At 37.3% G+C, this 19629-nt stretch overlaps 2 protein-coding genes across 2 annotated transcripts in view; one reads left to right on the top strand and one right to left on the bottom strand.

Moving 5' to 3' along the window:
* Positions 1-669: 669 nt before the first annotated feature.
* Positions 670-7324, bottom strand: LOC134754099 (uncharacterized). Its single transcript, XM_063690174.1, has 2 exons — positions 7067-7324; positions 670-2107 (listed from the first exon to the last, which is right to left on the bottom strand). The coding sequence occupies exons 1-2, from the start codon at positions 7110-7112 to the stop codon at positions 969-971; spliced, it is 1185 nt and encodes a 394-aa protein (XP_063546244.1). The 5' UTR covers positions 7113-7324; the 3' UTR covers positions 670-968.
* Positions 7325-11387: 4063 nt separating this feature from the next.
* The window catches only part of LOC134754541 (type II inositol 3,4-bisphosphate 4-phosphatase), a 75834-nt gene continuing 67592 nt past the window's right edge, over positions 11388-19629 (top strand). Inside the window, exon 1 of the mRNA XM_063690842.1 lies at positions 11388-11903. Within this exon, the coding sequence (XP_063546912.1) occupies positions 11786-11903 (118 nt within the window). The 5' untranslated portion in view covers positions 11388-11785. The remainder of the gene's footprint in view (positions 11904-19629) is intronic.

Below are 19629 nucleotides of genomic sequence, written 5' to 3'. Positions count from 1 at the left end.
ATTTCCTATGAGACCAGACGTGCTATGAGTGGACGCCAAAAAGGCTGGAGAAGCCACACTGGAAATTTTGCGAATTCCTAAACCTCCAAACCGAATAGGGAGGGACGCTTGAGACCAGGAAGGCTCACTTAGCTGAATGTTTAGAATCGTCTCTAAACTAATTTTGATCAAATCATCTAAAGGCGACAATAAATTTTGATGTTTCCAAAAAGGACAGCAGCGGAGCACATATGTAAATTTAGGGACAAAAAGACAAAATTTAAGAATCACAAGAGCATAATGAGGGCTAATTTCGAGTAAGCGATTCGTGTGACTTTTGAATTTAGTTATAGAGTTAGAAATATAACCGGGAAAAGATTCTTCGAATATAGGAGATCCCAGGAGGCAAAGAGAATACTTGTCTACTCTACTGATTTGATATCAGGAGCCAGATCGTCAAATTTGGGTTGTATGTCTGCCAAAGAACAAGAAGATTTTTGAATAAAGAGTTCACATTTGCTGAAATTCAGTTCTAAACCAATATTTTCGAAACTACTCTTAATAAAAGACAAATCAGAGAACACAGTATTCACGTCGCCTCCTAGGGTTCCGTCATCTAAATACCAGACATTGAATTTTGATTTAAAATTTTTAATAATTGGAAAAAATAAGAATATATTAACATTTATTAACATTTATTTAACATTTTTTTTTTTAACATTTATTTGACTTTGTTATGAATTTTTATCTGTATTGACATTTGTATATAATAAGTGACGATCATAATATAAATTCGTATAGATTAAGTTAAAATAATTTATAATGTAATTTAATATTATGTAATAAATAAATCTAAATCTAATCTATTCCTCAACCCCCTTACAAAATAGATACTATATAACAACAACAACATTTCATAAAATTAAAATTCAAATCAGGCTACTAACTACTACAATTATATAATCAATTAACGTTAACCTGTAGCATAATTATTGTTTATTCACATTAGGGTCAGGGTTGGAGGCTGGTGGCTGCGCCCCCGGCGGGGCATTCTCTACAATCCAGGGGTGCTCCAGTACACCGGCAAGGGGCAGGCGGTTCTCTGGGTTCACCACCAGCAGCTTGCCCATCAGATCCTTTGCCTTTTCAGACACATACTCCGGATATTCAATTATTACTTGCATAATTTTCAAATACCTCTGCTTTGGTTCCTTGCGGGCAAACGGAGGTAATCCTACAAGTAACTCATAGCATAATACACCGAGACCCCAAATGTCAACTCCGTAGTTGTGGGGCTTCCTGGTAAGCATCTCCGGTGTTAAGTAGTCCAAGGTTCCACAGATTGTCATTCTTTTAGAGGATGTTGACCGCACGGACCAGCCAAAGTCAGCTATTTTCGGCTCCCCATTGGGTCCTATAAGTATATTCTCAGGTTTGAGGTCGCGGTGTATGACTTTCTTGCCATGGCAGTAGATGAGAGCCTTGGTGAGGTCGCGGATGTAGATGGAGGCAGTGTTCTCGTCGAAGCGGCCGCGCTGCTGGAGCAGGCCGAAGAGCGAGCCTTGCTTGGCGTACTCAAGGATGAGGTAGATGTGATCCTTGTCGTCGAAGAAGCCGTACAAGCGCAGGATGTTGGGGTGCCGCATCTCTTTCTGGATCTCCACCTCGCGCCGCACCAGGTGCTCGATCTGCGAGTCCTTGATCATGCGCTTGCACAGCACTTTCAGCGCCACCACGTACTTGGACTTCTTCTCGCGCGCCTGATATACTTCTCCAAATTTACCTTTGCCCAGTGCCGGTCCGAAGTCGAAGTCTGTCGGTGTCCAGCATATCTTCTTCACGGGTGCACTCTTGAGGCTCTTACCTTTACTGCTCGACTGCAGGGGACGGGGTACGGGCAACGTTGGCACTTTGAAACAATCATCAGCGGGTTTCTTGTTCTCACAGTTAGACACTTTCAATTTATTCGTGTCTGGGATGTTTTCTTTAGTGCTCGACTGCAGTGGACGGCGTACGGGCAACGCTGGCACTTTGAAATCTTTCGTGTTAGAAGCTTTTAATTCATTCGTGTCTGGGATATTTTCTTTAGTCCTCGACTGCAGTAGACGGCGTACGGGCAACGTTGGCACTTAAAAAAAATTTTTTTTTTTAATTCATTTGTTTCAAGCTGTTTGGCTCATATATAACATTACAATTAAAAAATACAATTAAATTAAAATGCAACGAGACATACACAGCGGAGTTCCACAGGGGTCAGTTCTAGGCCCTGTTCTGTACATAATATATACTTTTGACTTGCCTCACTGCTTAAACTGCAATATCAGTACCTTTGCAGATGACACTAAATTATTTGCCAACCCATTGCTTGACTATGACTTGCTACAAGACGACCTGAACAAAGTATGGAACTGGTCTAAAGAATGGCTCATAAACCTGAATTCTACAAAATGTACTGTTCTGCACATAGGTAAAAACAACCCTCATTACACATATAATTTGGACAACACTCCCTTAAAAGCTGTCAAGGTACAAATCGATCTGGGCGTCAAAATCACTGAGGACTTGAAATGGGAAGAACATATAACTGCAATCGTAAAGAAAGCAAAGAGCCTTATCTACCTCATAAGAAAAGCTTTTGGGAATCTGACGCCGGATATGATGATCAAAATTCACAAAACCTATGTTAGGCCTATATTGGAGTACGGATTTCAAGTATGGAGCCCTTATTTTATCAAGGATATTGAGATTTCCGGTTCCGACCTGTCAAAAGTACGACGTGTGTTTGCAAGTCTCTTGGAATTTTAATCAAAAGTGCGGCAATTACTTAAAATCCGGTGAAAATATTAGATAGATAGATAGATAAACCATTTATTCGTTTGCCACAATACACACATATTAAAACAGAAGAAACACAGGAGATACAAAAAAGCAACATTAAGATAAAAAAACAAAACTTAAAAAAATAAACCATAGAATTGCTGTGTGCGTTGCAGCAAAACAAAAGGGTTCTGGCTCAGTTATACACTCCGCTCTTTCGAGCGAAGCACTGGTAATTCTGCTAGAACCCAGGTCACTAACAGACTATCAATGTAGAAATTATAATGTTATAATAGTAATGAATAATTGGCCTATTTCTAATAAAATTGCCATTATAATGTCTGAATAGAATAGATGTGTCGTAGGGATGTATTGGTGTGGTGAGTGTTGGTGCGTGTGTGTAGTATTAACAAATACAACTGTAGTGAACGTCCTACAGACTACATCCGGTAATCTGTAACTAAGTACCCGTACGGAATACCTAAGTTTTGTTTATTTAAAAGGTGTTTTTTGAAATGAAACTTGAATGATTTTTTTGTTTTGAGGCATCCTAATGGTGGGGGGATATTATTCCAGCACTTAGTTGCCAGATACCGGAAGCAGCCAGTAAAAGCGACAGTTTTGTGCGGGTGCGTTTCTAAAAGGCAACGCCTGGTGGATCTGGTACCGTGTCTTTTGTGAAAGGAGGAAATGTGTATTTTTGAGTGCAGATATTCAGGTTTTTATCATTCATGACACTAAACAAAAGACTTGCAAGGTGTAGGTGTCTGCGAGACGACATATTGAGTATAGAGGCCTTATTAAAATGTGGAGTTATGTGACTCCTAGGCGGGATTGAATAACAAAAACGGTAGCAGGCATTCTGTACTCGTTGTATAAGACGACGAGTTTTCTCTAGTAGACGTGGCCCATACACTATGTCTCCATAATTCAGTTTGGAGAGAATAAGTGATTCACATAGAATCTTACGTACTTTCTCACTTAAGAGGTTTCGAATTTGGTATAAAACCTTCAGGCGAAAAAAACAAGACTTGACCAACTCACTTACATGTTTTTCAAACCGCAATTGGCTGTCAATAACGAGCCCTAGGTTTCTGGCTTCCTCCAAGCGTTCTATTAACGAACATCCTATACTTATTTTAGGGTCAAGATCCAGAATTTTAGATTTTTGTGCTTTGGAACCTAATTACGTACAAATACGAATCCATCTGCCTGGAGCAGAAACAAAGTGTCTTCAGTGAAAAATACAAGTGATTAGTGCGAAAAAACAGTGAAATACGATCAAGTACCATATATATAAGTATAACAGTCCCTACGTATAGATTGACGAAAATTGACGTTTGACAGCTGGGGCTGCCACACGAAAATACCAGACTTCCGACAGCTGTCAAAAACATTACCTACTTACCCACAGTTTCAGTTAAGAACAGCAATTTAAAAAACAGACAGAAAGCATCACAAAGACTATCACTGAAAATATCTCTGCCACTATAGATGAGAAATTGAAACCACTTTTGCTAGAAAATCAAGAGCTGAAAAAAGAGGTTGTCACTCTGAAAACAAAAATACAGTACATGGAATCTGAGCAAAAGAAAAACAATATAATAATATATGGGATAGAAGAATCTGAGAGCAACCACACGCAACTTCTGGAGAATGTCTTGCAAACGTTTAATACTGCATATGAGAAAACATAGAGAAATGGGACAAATGGGAAGTTAGCAATGTCCATAAACTAGGGAAGCCTGTCAAAGATAAACATAGACCTGTCCTTATTTCTGTAACCCTTACATGGAGAAATTTTGAACTATTGAAGAACAAGAAGCTTCTACCAAAAAATGTTTACGTCAGCGAAGACTACCCTAAAGACATATTGAATAAAAGGAAAGAACTCAGAGCACAACAACAGGAAGAAATAAAAAAGGGAAAGCATGCTTACATTCGCTTTGACAAATTGATTATAACAGACACACCTAAAAATGTTCGTGGAAAAAGGAAGCATGATAGTACTGTTTCACCACAAAATCAGGACAGACCTGGGCAATCAGAAGTAAGGGAGGAGGCCAAGAGGATGAACAGAAATACCATGAAAGACTACCTAAGACTAAGACCTAAGACCAATGGCCGAACCCACACCTGAATCGCCTTCAAAAAACTAAATAGAAACAACGAAAAGCGGAAATCAAAATCAAAACAAGCACCAACAAATCACAAACTGAAACAACATAAACAACCTCCCCCAAGCCGGCTGGTCCCCGTGGGGGAAAATGACCAAAACCCTCCAGTAAGAAATAGAGACTTAAACCAAAAACCTTTATTAATCGGAACATTAAATGTAAGATCCTTAGCATCTACAAGAAGGTACATAGAACTCATGCATTCGCTACAAAAAATAAAAATCGATATATTAGGCTTAGCCGAAGTCAGGCGAATGAGATGCAACATAGAAGAGCATGAAGATTTTATATTTTGCTTTAAAGGAGAAACGCTGGGCCTACACGGAGTGGGTTTTCTGATAAAAAAAGAGTACAAAAACAACATATTAAATTTCTCAGGCTTGTCAGAAAGAGTTGCGCTACTATATTGTTTCTATTATATATTAACGATTTACCTCGTGCCACACTTAATGATACAATACTTTTCGCAGACGACACAACTATCTTAATTAAAGAGATGAATGGTGATTCTCTATGTCATAATATTACTCACACGCTAACAAATATTACTAAATGGTTAGATGATAATAATCTTAATGTAAATCTAAAAAAAACACAGTTAATCCAATTTCAAACTTACAAAAGTAAATCCTTCGAGGTAACTACCGACTTCAATAGTGTGCAACTTAAAGAAACTGATGCTGCAGTTTTCTTAGGTATTCATATTGATAAATACTGCAATTAGAAAGCCCATATCAACCACTTGTGTGATAAGCTCGATCGTTTTGTTTATGTTTTGTATCGTTTGCGTTCTATTGTCTTTGAATCGGCAGCAACTGCAGCCTTTCACGGCTATGTATCTTCTCAAATCCGATACGGCTTAATAATATGGGGCAACTCTACCGAGGACGATAGAGCTTTTGAAGCCCAAAAAAAATGTGTGAGATCAATGTGCGGGGCCCACTACCTAGATAGCTGCAAGCCATTATTTAAAAGAAAAAAAATACTGCCTTTACCATCCTTGTACGTGTTCGAAATGTGCAAATTTGTTAAAAATAATATAAATTTGTTTAAAAAAAAGGGCAACGATAAACGGCACAAATACTATCTAGATATACCGACGCATCAAAGGCTAAAGCTGTTCCAAAATAACTGCTACTGCATGGCTATAAAGTTGTATAATTCTATTCCTGTTGGTATAAGGACACTAGAAGGAAAGGCTTTTCGAAAAAAACTGTACAGTATATTACTCGAACATTGTTTTTATAACATAAATGATATAATACAACATTTTAAAATTAATAACTTCTAGATATATAATTTAGCTAAGTACCAAATTTGATATTGATACATATTAACATTTGATTCGTTTTCTTTAATTTACATTATTCTGTCATGCTTCTTTTACCTGTGATTTATTTTTATTTTTGTGCTTAATAGAATGCTGAAGCCAGACATGTGAGGACCTGTACAGTTTAGTGTTGGAAAATTGTTTTATGACATTATTGACATTAATAATTAAATATAACTATTTAAAATTAATAATTTTTAGATAATTTAGTTTAGTAGTTTGACATTGACACACATTGACATTTTTTCAAAAAAATTCTGTACTCTGTATAATGTCTGACGGTATGCTTAAGACACAGTATGGCACTTTCTGTGGACAGGTGAGGCCGAAACCCAAACTGGTTATCGTGCAGCTTTAAGTATTTGCCTAACTGTGTATTAAGCATAGCGTCAAACACTTTTGGAATAACCGTGGCAAGAGAAATGGGTCGGTAGTTACCCTTATCTGTCAGATCTCCAGTTTTATTTTTTACTACCTACCTACTCACACACAAGTTGAAGAACATAGCAAGGACTCGTGATATGTGTGGACCAGCATGTTGAAGATGCTCAATGCTCAGACCGTCGTGACCGGGAGATTTGCCTCTTGAGATCGACTTTATCGCATTAGCGACATTTTTGGCTGTAAATCTTATCCCTACTACCTTATTTACGGTCCGAGCACCGGGCGTTAGACGCATCGGTCCCAGCGGTGATTGTACACGAAAGTGTTCTTTAAAAACGTCCGCTATGCCCTTCGAGTCACTCACCCCATCAATACTCACCATCTTTAACTTTCAAATTATCACGAGCGGGTTTCTTGTTCTCCATTTCAAAGTGAGAAGAGATTTCATAAGTTTACACAATATGTAACCGTAAATAATTATTATAATTATAGAGAAAATATTATTTTGTGGGATTTTTGAGAAACGAGTTTAAAACAATGTAAAATATCTATCGGCAGTGAAATAGGTTTTTTAAATTAATAACGTTTGCTATCAGTGGCAGCGATTTGAATGTCAGTCATAATCAAGAGTCAAGTGTCATCGTAGTGTTCAAAGAGTATATAACCACTATGTTTAAAGAGACGGGACTTCCTTACTGGCCAATGGAATCAATTTAGTATAGATCTAGTGACACACGCATAATATGACTCAGAATAATGTCTAAAGCATAGAAGTCGGGCAAAAATGCTTCGCAAATATGTATACCCGTACTTTACTTCCTTACGAATTAGATAATGTGCCGAAAAGAGATGCATATATGCTTGTTATTTCTCATTTACGTACGGTGTCATAAGTTTGATAATTTGCTAGGGATGTAACTGTGTCGACTTTTTATATCGATAAATTATGCATTTTGTAATTTAATTTGTTATTATTATCTTCAATTGTTCCTATTTTAATGACCATAGCGTCAATTGTACTTAATTACGAGCACAGATGTTATCATTGTAATTGATATAGTTAATAATTATGCTACCCTCCGGCCGTCCTAGTCTGGGACCGGTCTGAAAACCAGCGCCGGGCATCTCGGCCCGGCACACGCTGAGACTGGAAACCCTTTGCCCAATTGATTGTACTTACTTATAAATTAATAATTGTTTTTTCTTATTCTTGTTTTACGTAATTTAATTTTATTTTCTTTTGTACTTGATAATGTGGCAATAAACAATTCTTATTCTTATAAGTTTATGTGCCGTGTAAAAGAATAATCACGAAATTGGCAAATTGATAATAGTCTGGCTAATGAAAGTTGAACCTGAGAAAACGCGGCAATTTCAAGAAATCTGTAACAGGCGGCTCGTTGAAATGAAATGAAATGCGTTGAATACAAGGATTGCATAACTTTTATACTTTTTATAATTTTCATATTCTAAAAATCATTCAAAGAGCCGCCTGATATGAGGATTAATGCATGTACCTAATATAGCTTTTATCTCATTTGCAGTCTACCACTCAGAACCGTCTAACTATACCTCTCGTTTTTTTATCATTAGAAAGAAGGCGAGCGATCTTAAAGTGTCGTTTTATCGAAAAACACTTTGAAAATAAGTCACAACAAATATACTATACGATCATTTACATACTTTTGCTTTCATAATTAAAATATTGCTATATTTATAAAAAAACTTGTCAATAAAAAGACACGTGGAAATGGTTTACCGTTTTTTCTAATGCTAAAAGACTAAGTATAGTTTCTAGTCATGTACAGTCAGCTGCAGAGAAAAGGCACCCCCCCTGCATACAAAGTTCTGTAAATTAGTATGGACGTGGGGTACCTTTTCTCTGTACCAAATAGGAAATGAAAAAAAAAACGTTCGTGTAATATATTTTTTTTATTTAATAATAGGAAATATTACGCGAAACTCGGCGTAGGTGGCGCCACTATCACAATCTGAGGGTCTATCGCGAAACAAGAAAATCGAACTTTCGTTATCTAACATCTCTGTCACTCTTGCGTATTCGAGCGATAAAGAGGCAGCTAGATAACGAAATTTCGGATTCGAGTTTTCCGGTAGGTCCCCTGAAAACTTGTCAAAAACCTGTTAAAGGTACAGTATGAATAAGTTACTCTACGGTGCACTAAAAAAGCTAGTGCTGCACTCTGGTGGCAGAACATTGCAGTAATATCCCCGATTCCTCGTCCTTTGGAAATCTGAAATAAAAAGTTGAGTTTTGTGACCAACAATATTAATAAAAGGAACATTCATCAATGATCATTAATGACCTTTTTATTAGGGTTCCGTACCCAAAAGGTAAAAACGGGACCCTATTACTAATACTTCGCTGTCCGTCTGTCTGTCACCAGGCTGTATTTCATGAACCGTGATTGCTAGACAGTTGAAATTTTCACAGATGATGTATTTCTGTTGCCGCTATAACAACAAATACTAAAAAGTACGGTCCCCTTGGTGCGCGCGTCCGACTCGCACTTGACCGGTTTTTAGTATTAAACTATAGTCTGGCAAACACAATCTGTCAGTAAGTAAGAACAAAGAAAACTATAGGTACAGTCAAAAGCAAAAATATCGATCCAGACAAATGGCTTAAAAATATGTGAACACGATTTTATTGTCTGAGCGTACACATATTTTTGAGACTTTGGGAATGTATATATATTTATGCCCTTGACTGTACTCATCAATTAAAATGAGACAGTCCTGGGCCAAACTATAAGAAAGCTGTAAATGTCGATAGGTTATTGATCTGAGGTCGATACATCACTATGCCAAAAATATAACCTTTCATACTTAGCAGAAAAGTTCGAAAATATATGCAAAAATCTATATAGACTTGAATGCAAGTAATAATTACATAAACAACATATCGGTTTCTATGTTTAGGGTCAGGTCCTATAAAGTAATTTCTTCAAAATTGAACAAAACTCACCGATTAAAGGTTATCGGTTCGTGCGTATTTTCTTTTCTTCCTGTATGCGATTTACAGCCCTCGATCACATAAGACATTATCACAAAGGGAACTTCAAACCATTACAAATAAAAACTCAGCACGTTTTCCAACAATCTTTCAGGAATAGCAACAATATAATTAAAATAAACCAAGATGACCGCTGAAATTCCCGAAATATTTCAACTAAAATAATACGACTGTGTCAAGTTGTTACAGTTGACACCTACCTGTGAAATAACGAACATATATTTTATTTGGCTGGATTATATTATAGAACCACATAGGACCATTTGACATTTCCCTCAGTTCATCTTATGACAATACTGAAAAAAACGAAAGAACTCGCGGATTGTTGTCTCACTCACTCATAGACAAAAAGTAATAGCGTGTTGTGAATACGATATCTTTTACCAAGCTTTTATTTTTGCCCGGCTTCTTTGCTTTAGTCATTATTCTGAGGTGCCAACATAGCGAAACGAATAGTGCTGTACGCACGCATTGCCAGCATTTATCGATAAATTTTCCGTGGTACCTCTGGGGCGATACATAATAAGTTATCATTTTTATCGATAAAAAATAAAACCACCTTGCAGTCTAAGTGTTTTATTTAGAAAAATTACAAACATAACAAAGCCTATGTAGCTTTGCCACCTTGCTCGGACGTTTTTTAATAAATTGGCAGTGTTATCTTCTCCAGAGAAAATGAGTCATTTTGCCTTCTACATTCATTTCGTAATAGTAAAACAGAAAACATAATATAATTTTTGTGCCACTCTCGCAGGTTATATTTGTCGCTCTTTCTTGTCTGCTCATCGGCTGGTAATGCTGAACAGAATCTGCTAAAAGTGACGCCGTTTCACCCACTGTCTGTAACGGAAAAAAACCTAGTTATCGATAGTTACCAAGAGCAGCACTAGTGTTACGAACAAAACAATTTAACAATTTTTTAACAAATAAAGCATGCAATTGTGCTTTTACGTTACACGGGACTAAATTGTGTCCAATTTTTTGCTTACCGGTCAGGATCCAAGGGAAATCTCGCCATAAAAACTTCCTTTCTTTATTTCACATCGGTAGGCAAGAATTTCACAATAGCACAAGTTCTATATTGTTGTCTTGGTCGTATTTTTGTAAATATGCACAATCCGTTTCAGTAAACGATTTCTATATAATGATAACACGAATTAAAACCAAAAATACGACGAAAAGCTCGAAAACTAACAGAAATTGTTGAAGCTCCCAACAACACAATATGGCCGAAACAGAGCAGATAAAAATGGCGACTGTCAGATGAAGTAAGATGGATACACTGAGAGAATGAGACGGCAATATCCGCCATTAGTATTATAGTTTTTTCCATACATTTCGTATTTTTGTTCCTAGTTGCGCCAGGCTGGTTCCCTCCACCACTCATGCCTATTCCAGTTTCATGATTGACCACGGATGTAGAATTGATCCACTCGACTAAATTACTGACTAATCTACTCGACTACATTTTTGGTGTTCGGACACGTAATACTTGCCACTCGACTAAATTACTAACGTAGTCCGAACTAGGCTTTAACGTATGTTGGACAATGAATAACCAGCATAATTTTTATCAGTGGCTGATTAAGTTAGTGCTTGTGCTTGTACTTGTGAAGAATTTTAAAATACAAAAAGTACGTACTAACCACTAACTAAATGTCAAAGTTTTCATCTTGAAAATATCCCGATACAAAATTTTGATATTTTTTTTTATCTCTATCCTGTATTTCTTTCCTTGAGATGTGCGCGATTCGTAATTCGGCAAAAAAATGTGTGATAAAACTGACATTTATCTAAAATAGAAAATAGAGTACCTATTCAAAAAACATATATTTCCCTAGCTATAAGTTTAGTTAAAAATTTAAACATATTTCAACATGTTTTGAGTTCTAAATCTTCTCATTGCCAAATTACAAGTGTATTCAAAAAATAATGTGCTAAATTTTGTTGTTTATTGTAAATAATATACGGAAATGCGGCTGGGCGTGTGCTTGGCACCCGTTTGTTGATCGCGATCAGTATTTAGGTGTTAGAATGATGTGTTAGAATTGAAGTGTGGGCAGCATGAGGTTCAATAAGCCGGAGCTGCAGGCGCTAGCGTCCCAGGCGTCGCAAAACTTCGATAAAGAAGGGGTGTTGGTCTTCAGGGAGCGACAGGATGGTTTCTTTCGGAGATCTGAAGGTGAGATAATATGCTTCTTTTTCCATTAACAACTCAACACAGCATAACTTGTGGTGTTACATTCTATGTGTGCTATGTAATAGGGAATTTAAACAGGGTCAAACTTTTACCTTAAGGTTTTTGTCCTTAATATTGTCTTCGGTTACCGCGATAGTTACTCATGAAATAAAACTATGAAAACGGATTATATCGCGTATATTGAATTTATAATACATCCCGACGTTTCGAACTCTTTACAGCGTTCGTGGTCAACGGGTGACTGAGGAAAAATTACAAAATGCAAAAATACCCACATACTAAAATAATGAACAATCATAGACTACAAACTTTAAGGCTGGTTGTACATGCAAAATCGGTTCATAAGGCTAGTTATACACTATAATTATTTTTCAAGTAAAGATATATATATATACGCGATAAAAATAAACTATGCCGGCTCCAACCCTACACCACGGACCCGAGAAGATTTAATTCCCTCCTAAATTGTAGGAGGGTATCCCAATATGGGACCGGCAACAAACTCGGCGGGACACATCTTTTCAAAACATCAGAATGTCCAACATCATCCAACACTACGGTCTCACAGTCTATGTCTCGCTTGCTCCTTTATCAGGTGGACTACAGGATCCCAAGCTGGTGGTAGAGAAAAGCCATCTTCCCTATTAAAGTTTGGATATTTCTTAATCTCAATGGCCTCGCGCAGCATTCTGGGTATGTAACGCTTCTCCTTGGCAAGAACCAGAGGCTTATCAAACTTGATTGAGTGATTGGCTTTATCCATGACATGCTCACAGACAGCAGACCTAGGTCGACGGTGCTTGACATCAGCTATGTGTTCCTTCACCCGAGTGGAAATGCTCCGTTTCGTCTGCCCGACATATGATAGGCCACACTCACAGTCCAGCCTGTACACTCCTGCAGTCTGTAGAGGGGTATTGCATTTTACAGGCCTCAGGAATTGTGACATCTTCTTCATTGGCTTGAAATATGTTTTTATAGAAGCACGCTTCAAGATGTGGCTGATCCTGTCCGTGACCCCCCTGACAAAAGGCAGAATGGCAGGCCTGCGCTCGACTGTGGGGATCTTAATGTGGGACCTCTGGTTGACCCGCGGTATCCTGAGCTCGTTTGCCTGGAGCGCGCGCCTGGCATGCTGGAGCTCCGCGGCCAGATGCTGGTCATCACATATCCTCTGGGCTCTCTGAAACAAAGATTTGCCTACTGTAACAAGTTGACTGGGATGGTGATGCGATTTGCCATTTAAGTACCTATCAGTATGAGTAGGTTTCCTATACACAGTGCGACCTAGGGTGTTATCAGGATTTCTTTTTACCAATACATCTAAGAAGGGGAGAGAACAGTCTTTTTCCAACTCCATAGTAAATTTTATTTTGCTATGGATGGAATTTAGGTGATCCAAGAAAGTTGAAACACTACTTTTTGGAAGTATAGTAAAAGTGTCATCTACGTATCTTTTAAATATCTTCGGTCGCACAGGAGCCAATGAGAGTGCCCTCTCCTCGAAGTCCTCCATAAAGATGTCAGCGACTACTGGAGACACCGGAGACCCCATGGCCACGCCGTCAACGGCGTTCAAGTCGACGGCGTGGCCATGGGGTCAAGTCAGGCGGGGGTTCCGATTTCCTATGTGAAATATTGTACATTTATTATTATTATTCTCTATATTTATTCATTTTCTTATGTTAGGTTTTTTATAATATGGATATAAAAGTAAAATATAAAAACACTTACAAAACAATGGAAAATACATATAAACAATTTATAAAAAACCTAACCTAGGGTGCGGCCAGCAGCGGGGCAGGGCCCAAGCTGCCGGTAGTCAGGGCTGCAGAGAGAGGAACCGGCGGACTATCCGCGCCGTGTCCAAGATCACCGCCTTCTGCATCTGGCCCTTGATCCAACCACCTAGCGAGAGTCTCTCAAGGTGTTGGTCGAGACTCTTCTCTATGAGACCGTTCGCTGAAACGACTATCGGGACAATGATCGTCGAAGCAACATCCCACATGGCGGTTATCTCGTGAGCCAAGTCTAGGTACTTACTGGACTTGTCCTTCTCGGCTTTCACGAGATTCTCATCATGGGGGATGGTGATGTCGACGAGCACGGCCCGGCACTGCGATCGATCTTTTATCACAATGTCAGGCTTATTATTTATTTATTCATTTAAGCCTTTATTTTTCCTTAAATAGTTTTACATGATAAAAAAAAGTTTTCTAATATTATTGTTTTCCATTTTTACTATTTTAAGGACCCCTGTTGGGTATAGGCCTCCTCCATATTCCACCTTTCTCGGTTTTTTGCCTTGATTAGCCAATTTTCTCCGGCTGTGGCTATAATATCCTTGGACCACCTTGTTATGGGTTTTCCCGCCTTCCTTTTGCCATGGGGTCCTGGCCACTTTGTGACTTTGTTGGTCCATCTGTCATCTGTCAATCTTCCTATGTGGCCGGCCCATCTCCATTTCTGTTTCAGCACAAACTCGAGGGCATGTATGATGTTTGGATCGTATGTACTTGCTGTTAACCTTGTCCTTTAGTTTTATACTGAGAAATGAATGTCAGGCTTATTGGCTACAATAGTCCTGTCAGTGATAATAGATAGATCCCAATAGAGCGTGGCACGACCATTCTCGAGAACTGGCACAGGTAAATACTTGTAGTACGGTACTTCGCGGTCCACAAGGCCGTATAGAAGAGCAAGCTGCTGGTGAATAATCCTGGCTACGAGATTATGTCTGTGCAAGTACTCGCCGTTAGCAAGATGAGAACAACCGGAAATGATATGCCTGAGTGATAGTTATTTATTATTTATTATTATTATTTATTTGATACACTAGCAGCTCTTGGAGCTGATGCGTGTATATCGAGCACTTGTATTTTATTTTGTACTTTTCAAAGTTCTAAAATGTGTATCTAGTCTATTTTTCACTCTCTGTCTACTTTTCTAGTTCTTTTTTGTTTTGTCTAGTTTAGTATTTTTTTTTTTTTGGTGTTCACTGATGGTGCACTGACAACAGTTTCTGGTAGAGAGTTCCACACATTTACCACACGATTTGGCCAAACTATTTATTAATCTGTGATTTGGCAGTATTGTATTGTATTGTATTGTATTTGTTTATTGCATTTCACATGTACATTACAGGTTTTACAAGTACTTAAGAGTATAGGTAGGTATAGGGAGGGGTGTAGGTACACAAATGACACATGAAACCCTGATGGGCGCAGCAATGTAGGTAGATAGCTAAACAATATTAATCGTTTCATTATACAATTAGGTACATTGTTATTATGGCACCAAGACACAGGTACACAAACAAATATGAGCAGATACACTGGATGAGCTATATTTAGTATTTACTTACAAGTAGGTATTTAATTTAGTTGAAAATATACCTTTTGTATGTGTTTAAAACCTGAAACCGATGTGAATTTAGGAGGTATTTAAAAGTTAGACCAGTATTCAAATTTATTAACCAACTGTTTGTGGAGACCGGTCTGTTTAAGTTTACACGGGCTTCATTTTACCTATGTAACTTTACTTTTGAGTGGCATTAACGTGAGGCACTTCATTCGGTTCTTGTCTGTTTGTCGGATTTAATATCTTGTCTTTTTATTCATTATATAACAATTCAAGTCTTGGAGACCCTTTACATCTCTGGATAATATGATGATCTTTTTTATTATTATATACATTTTATCTCTGACACCTAGAGACTTTTACATCTCTAAACAATTTTAGTACTTCTGTTATTTTTTATAGTTTTTATTAGTTTTTTTTTTCTTGTGTAATTTAACATTTATATTTATGTAATTGTTTTTTGTAATTTTGGATTAATTTTATTGTTTGTAAAAATTGACATGTAAAAGTGCCCCTGTGGCCTATTTGCTGAATAAATGTTTGATGTTTGATTCTTTTGACCAGGTTGCTATTGCATCTAGATCATCTTGTAGTTGGCTGTAATCTACGAGTGGGTTAGCAAATAACTTGGTATCATCCGCAAAAGTACTAATACTGCATTTGAGGCGGCATGGAAGGTCAACCGTGTACAGTATGTAGAGCACCGGGCCTAGTAATATAATAATAAATAATAATAATAATTCTACATGACATTAAAGCTCTCCAAGGGGCCTCTACGTGTTGGATCTATATCCCCACGCAAGCCTATCAAAAGACCGAGATTTATAGGCCTGAGAAATCCGAGGAGATACAAATAACAATAAAAAAGCCTTTTATTTCTGGGTTGAAACTTAATCTAAATTTTTCTAAACCCAATATGTCTAATATCTAATGATCACTCCAGAACCCTCCTAAGAGGTATAGGCCTCTTCCAGAATCTGCCACTTTCTTCGGTCTTGGGCCTCCCATATCCAGTTGGCCCCCACTGTTTTAATTATGTCGTCCGACCATCGTGATATAGCAGATAGATTAACGAACAACATTTTAAATAACGGTATATATTAAAAATAATTGGATAAAATATAAAAACCCGCATAATAGCAATTTCTTCCGTCGCAAATTTCGCGCCCCCCTCTTAAGGCTGCGTTTCCACCAGTGACGTGCAGCGAGGGATTAACCTATAGAATATTGTCCACTAGAGCTGCGCTGAGCGAGGTCAGGTAAATTTAGTGATTCTATTGGTATACTATAAGTTACAGTCGCCATCAGATATATCGGAGCGGCCGTGGTGCTCAAAAATATCTGAACACGCACTCTAACGCCTTTACAATAGAGGCGTGTTCAGATATTTGTGAGCGCATTGGCCGCTCCGATATATCTGATGGCGACTGTAAATTATATACCAAGCAGTTCGCGAATACCAACTTTCCGCACGCTAAACAGCTACGTAAAGTAGCACTTTTTGAGCAACTGTATTAAACAAGTAACTGTTAAAATATTTTTTTGTGACACACACTTTTATTGCTGACTGTACTTTTTCTCATTTGCATGTCTATCGAGTACTTCTTGAGACCTTTCTAATGAGCCTGAACTTGATGTGTTTGTGTTTTTCCATCGAGGAGTTCCTTTGGCTATGTACCGGCTGCATCATCAGAACACCTCCATGTTAGCATATTATTGCATTGTCACCGGAATTACGACAGTACTCCAAATTTCAAATGAATCAGATACCGGGAAGTGGTTCAAATTTTAGGTTCAAGATTTGAAGAACTATAATTATATACATACAAAGGTATATACGCAGTGAAGCTAAATAAAAGTGTGTATATACTCGTATACTTAAAGGTTTTCCTTGAAATTCTAAGTAAATTAGTGTCTATGAAGAAGCAAGGTATATTCTTTAATTATTTTTTTTACCTTTGTGTCAACAGTGAATTTAATATTATAATTTATTTATTTATTTTAAACATTATTGCACATAAAATTGTACAACAGGTGGACTTAATGCCATTATAGGCATTCTCTACCAGTCAACCATAGGGCAAAACAGAAAAGCGTCAAGGTGGGTGCACTTAGAGAAAAAAAAAACAAAAAAAAGAAACATAACTTTTGAGCGAAGTAAAACTTCTACATGAATAATATAATAATAGGAATATATTTATTTAACTAAAATAAATTACAGAAAGAATTAAGAAAAAACTAAAAGATACTTAAACAATAAACAAATTACAAACTATATAATAAGACTAAATAATACTAAAGTAAAAATAAACTTAAAAATACTTACATAAAAGGCCCTTCTAAATTTTGCCCCCTAGGCGGCACCTTGCATCACGCAGGCGGCTTTCCCGCGCTGGATTGTTATAGCCAATCTTTGCGCGAGAAAGCCGCCTGCGCGAGGGTCACCTGTGGCCTCCCTTAGGCGTTTGCTAAGCGCTTTGTGGAGCCCCCGTGCCCCCTTACCCCAAGGGCCTAGTGTCTCGACGATAATAATATGTTTAATTATACCTAATATATTATATAATTAACGCGAGATCTGGGTTAGTCCTGTCCTGTAGGTAAGTGTAGTTGTTTAAAGGGGCCCACTGACTATCAGTCCGCCGGACGACATCGGCCTGTCAGTTGTTCGGAACTGTCAAATTTTTGTTCTAACTGACAGGCCGATGGGACTTCCGGTTCGAGCGCCATCTTGATAGTTAGCATCGTGATTAATTACTTTGTTTTTTGCTCATTAATATTGTTTAAAGTGTAATATCGATAGCTTATTATACAGTAAACTAATGTGGTAGTGTGCAGTGAATGGAGAATTAATTTTGAAGCGCGTTTAACCACCATCTTGGAGTCAACGGCCGGTAGTCCACGTGCTTCTTGTAAAGTCTAGCTATCGATTTACAAGAGCTAACAAATCACCGTACACTGTCTTGTACAACCGTACAATTTTTGTCATTTTTAAACCTCTTAACTTAATACCTTGATACTGGCGAAATAGTCCCACTGGGCTGAAGCCATAATTTTAAAAAAAGAAGAAGAAGAAGACAGGCCGATATCGTCCGGCGGACTGATAGTCAGTGGGCCCCTTAAGAGTCCCCGGCAAGCTCCGTTCTCCATACAAACGTAGTTAAGCTCTCATTCTAAAACGACTAGCTAGTTTGCTCTGAAACTTTGTACTTACAATAGGATAAGGTATATCTAGGTCTGAAATTAGTTTATGTAGCTTCAAATATCATAGTAATAAATTAATTAAAAAATTAAAAACACGACTGCGGAATTTTAATCGTCTCTCAAAGCTCTTCAATTTGATATTCCACTCGATAAAATTGCAAGATTTTTTTTTCCAAATGTCGCTCGTTATTGTGTATTACGTCCGCCATGTTGATTTTATTATGACGTCATTGGTGGATTTTAATGATATATCATACATCTAAATCGGTTAAGGCATTTGGAAGTTATGGTGGAATAAAGAAACTCACATACAAACATGAACCCTGAAAACAATACACTCCCTTTTTTGGGTAGTCGTGTAAAAAAATACAGCGAATTCTAGTTTTTCATTTGTTGTTTTTGCTCTATTTCGATTGTTTTATATACTAGAGCTATATAAACTAATTTTAGACCTAGATATAGTTATGTCATTGTATGTGAAAAGTTTACAAGGCCTTTACCCGTGAGGGGTCCTAACCAAATTATAAATATAGTTAGTTATAGATAGATAGATTTTAAAAATTTATTAAATACTTTGTTGAACTTAATATGTAAAAATTTTTAGTTAAGTTGAATCTTTGGTTAAGGAATAAATGGGCTTTTTTATTTTTATTTTTATTTTTATTTTTATTTTTATTTTTATTTTTATTTTTATTTTTATTTTTATTTTTATTTTATTTATTTATTATTATTTATGTGAATTACAATCCAACAAGTAGTTTTAAAATGAGAACGGAACTCCGTTTGTATTGAAAAGTGAAATTCGGCCGATAAAATCACCATGTATTTGTATTTCTTTACTTTTTCTAGTTTTTAGGGTTCCGTACCTCAAAAAGAAAAAAACGGAACCCTTATAGGATCACTCGCGCGCCTGTCTGTCCCTCCCTACAGCCTGTTTGCTCCGAAACTACTATACCAATTAAATTGAAATTTGACACACATATGTAAGTTTGTGACCCAAAGACGAACCCTAAACGTACGAATTAGAATTTGAGATTCTATCAATAAGCCCTTTCACTTGATATTATATGACACGATATAGTTAGCAAAATTTTGTTTTTAGGGTTCCGTACCCAAAGGGTAAAAACCGGACCCTATTACTAAGACT

The sequence above is a fragment of the Cydia strobilella genome, chromosome Z (assembly GCF_947568885.1).
Source record: "Cydia strobilella chromosome Z, ilCydStro3.1, whole genome shotgun sequence".
In the NCBI taxonomy this organism is placed as follows: Eukaryota; Metazoa; Arthropoda; class Insecta; order Lepidoptera; family Tortricidae; genus Cydia; species Cydia strobilella.
Note: the sequence above shows the minus strand (reverse complement) of the source record. Positions and strands in the feature narration are given on the sequence as shown.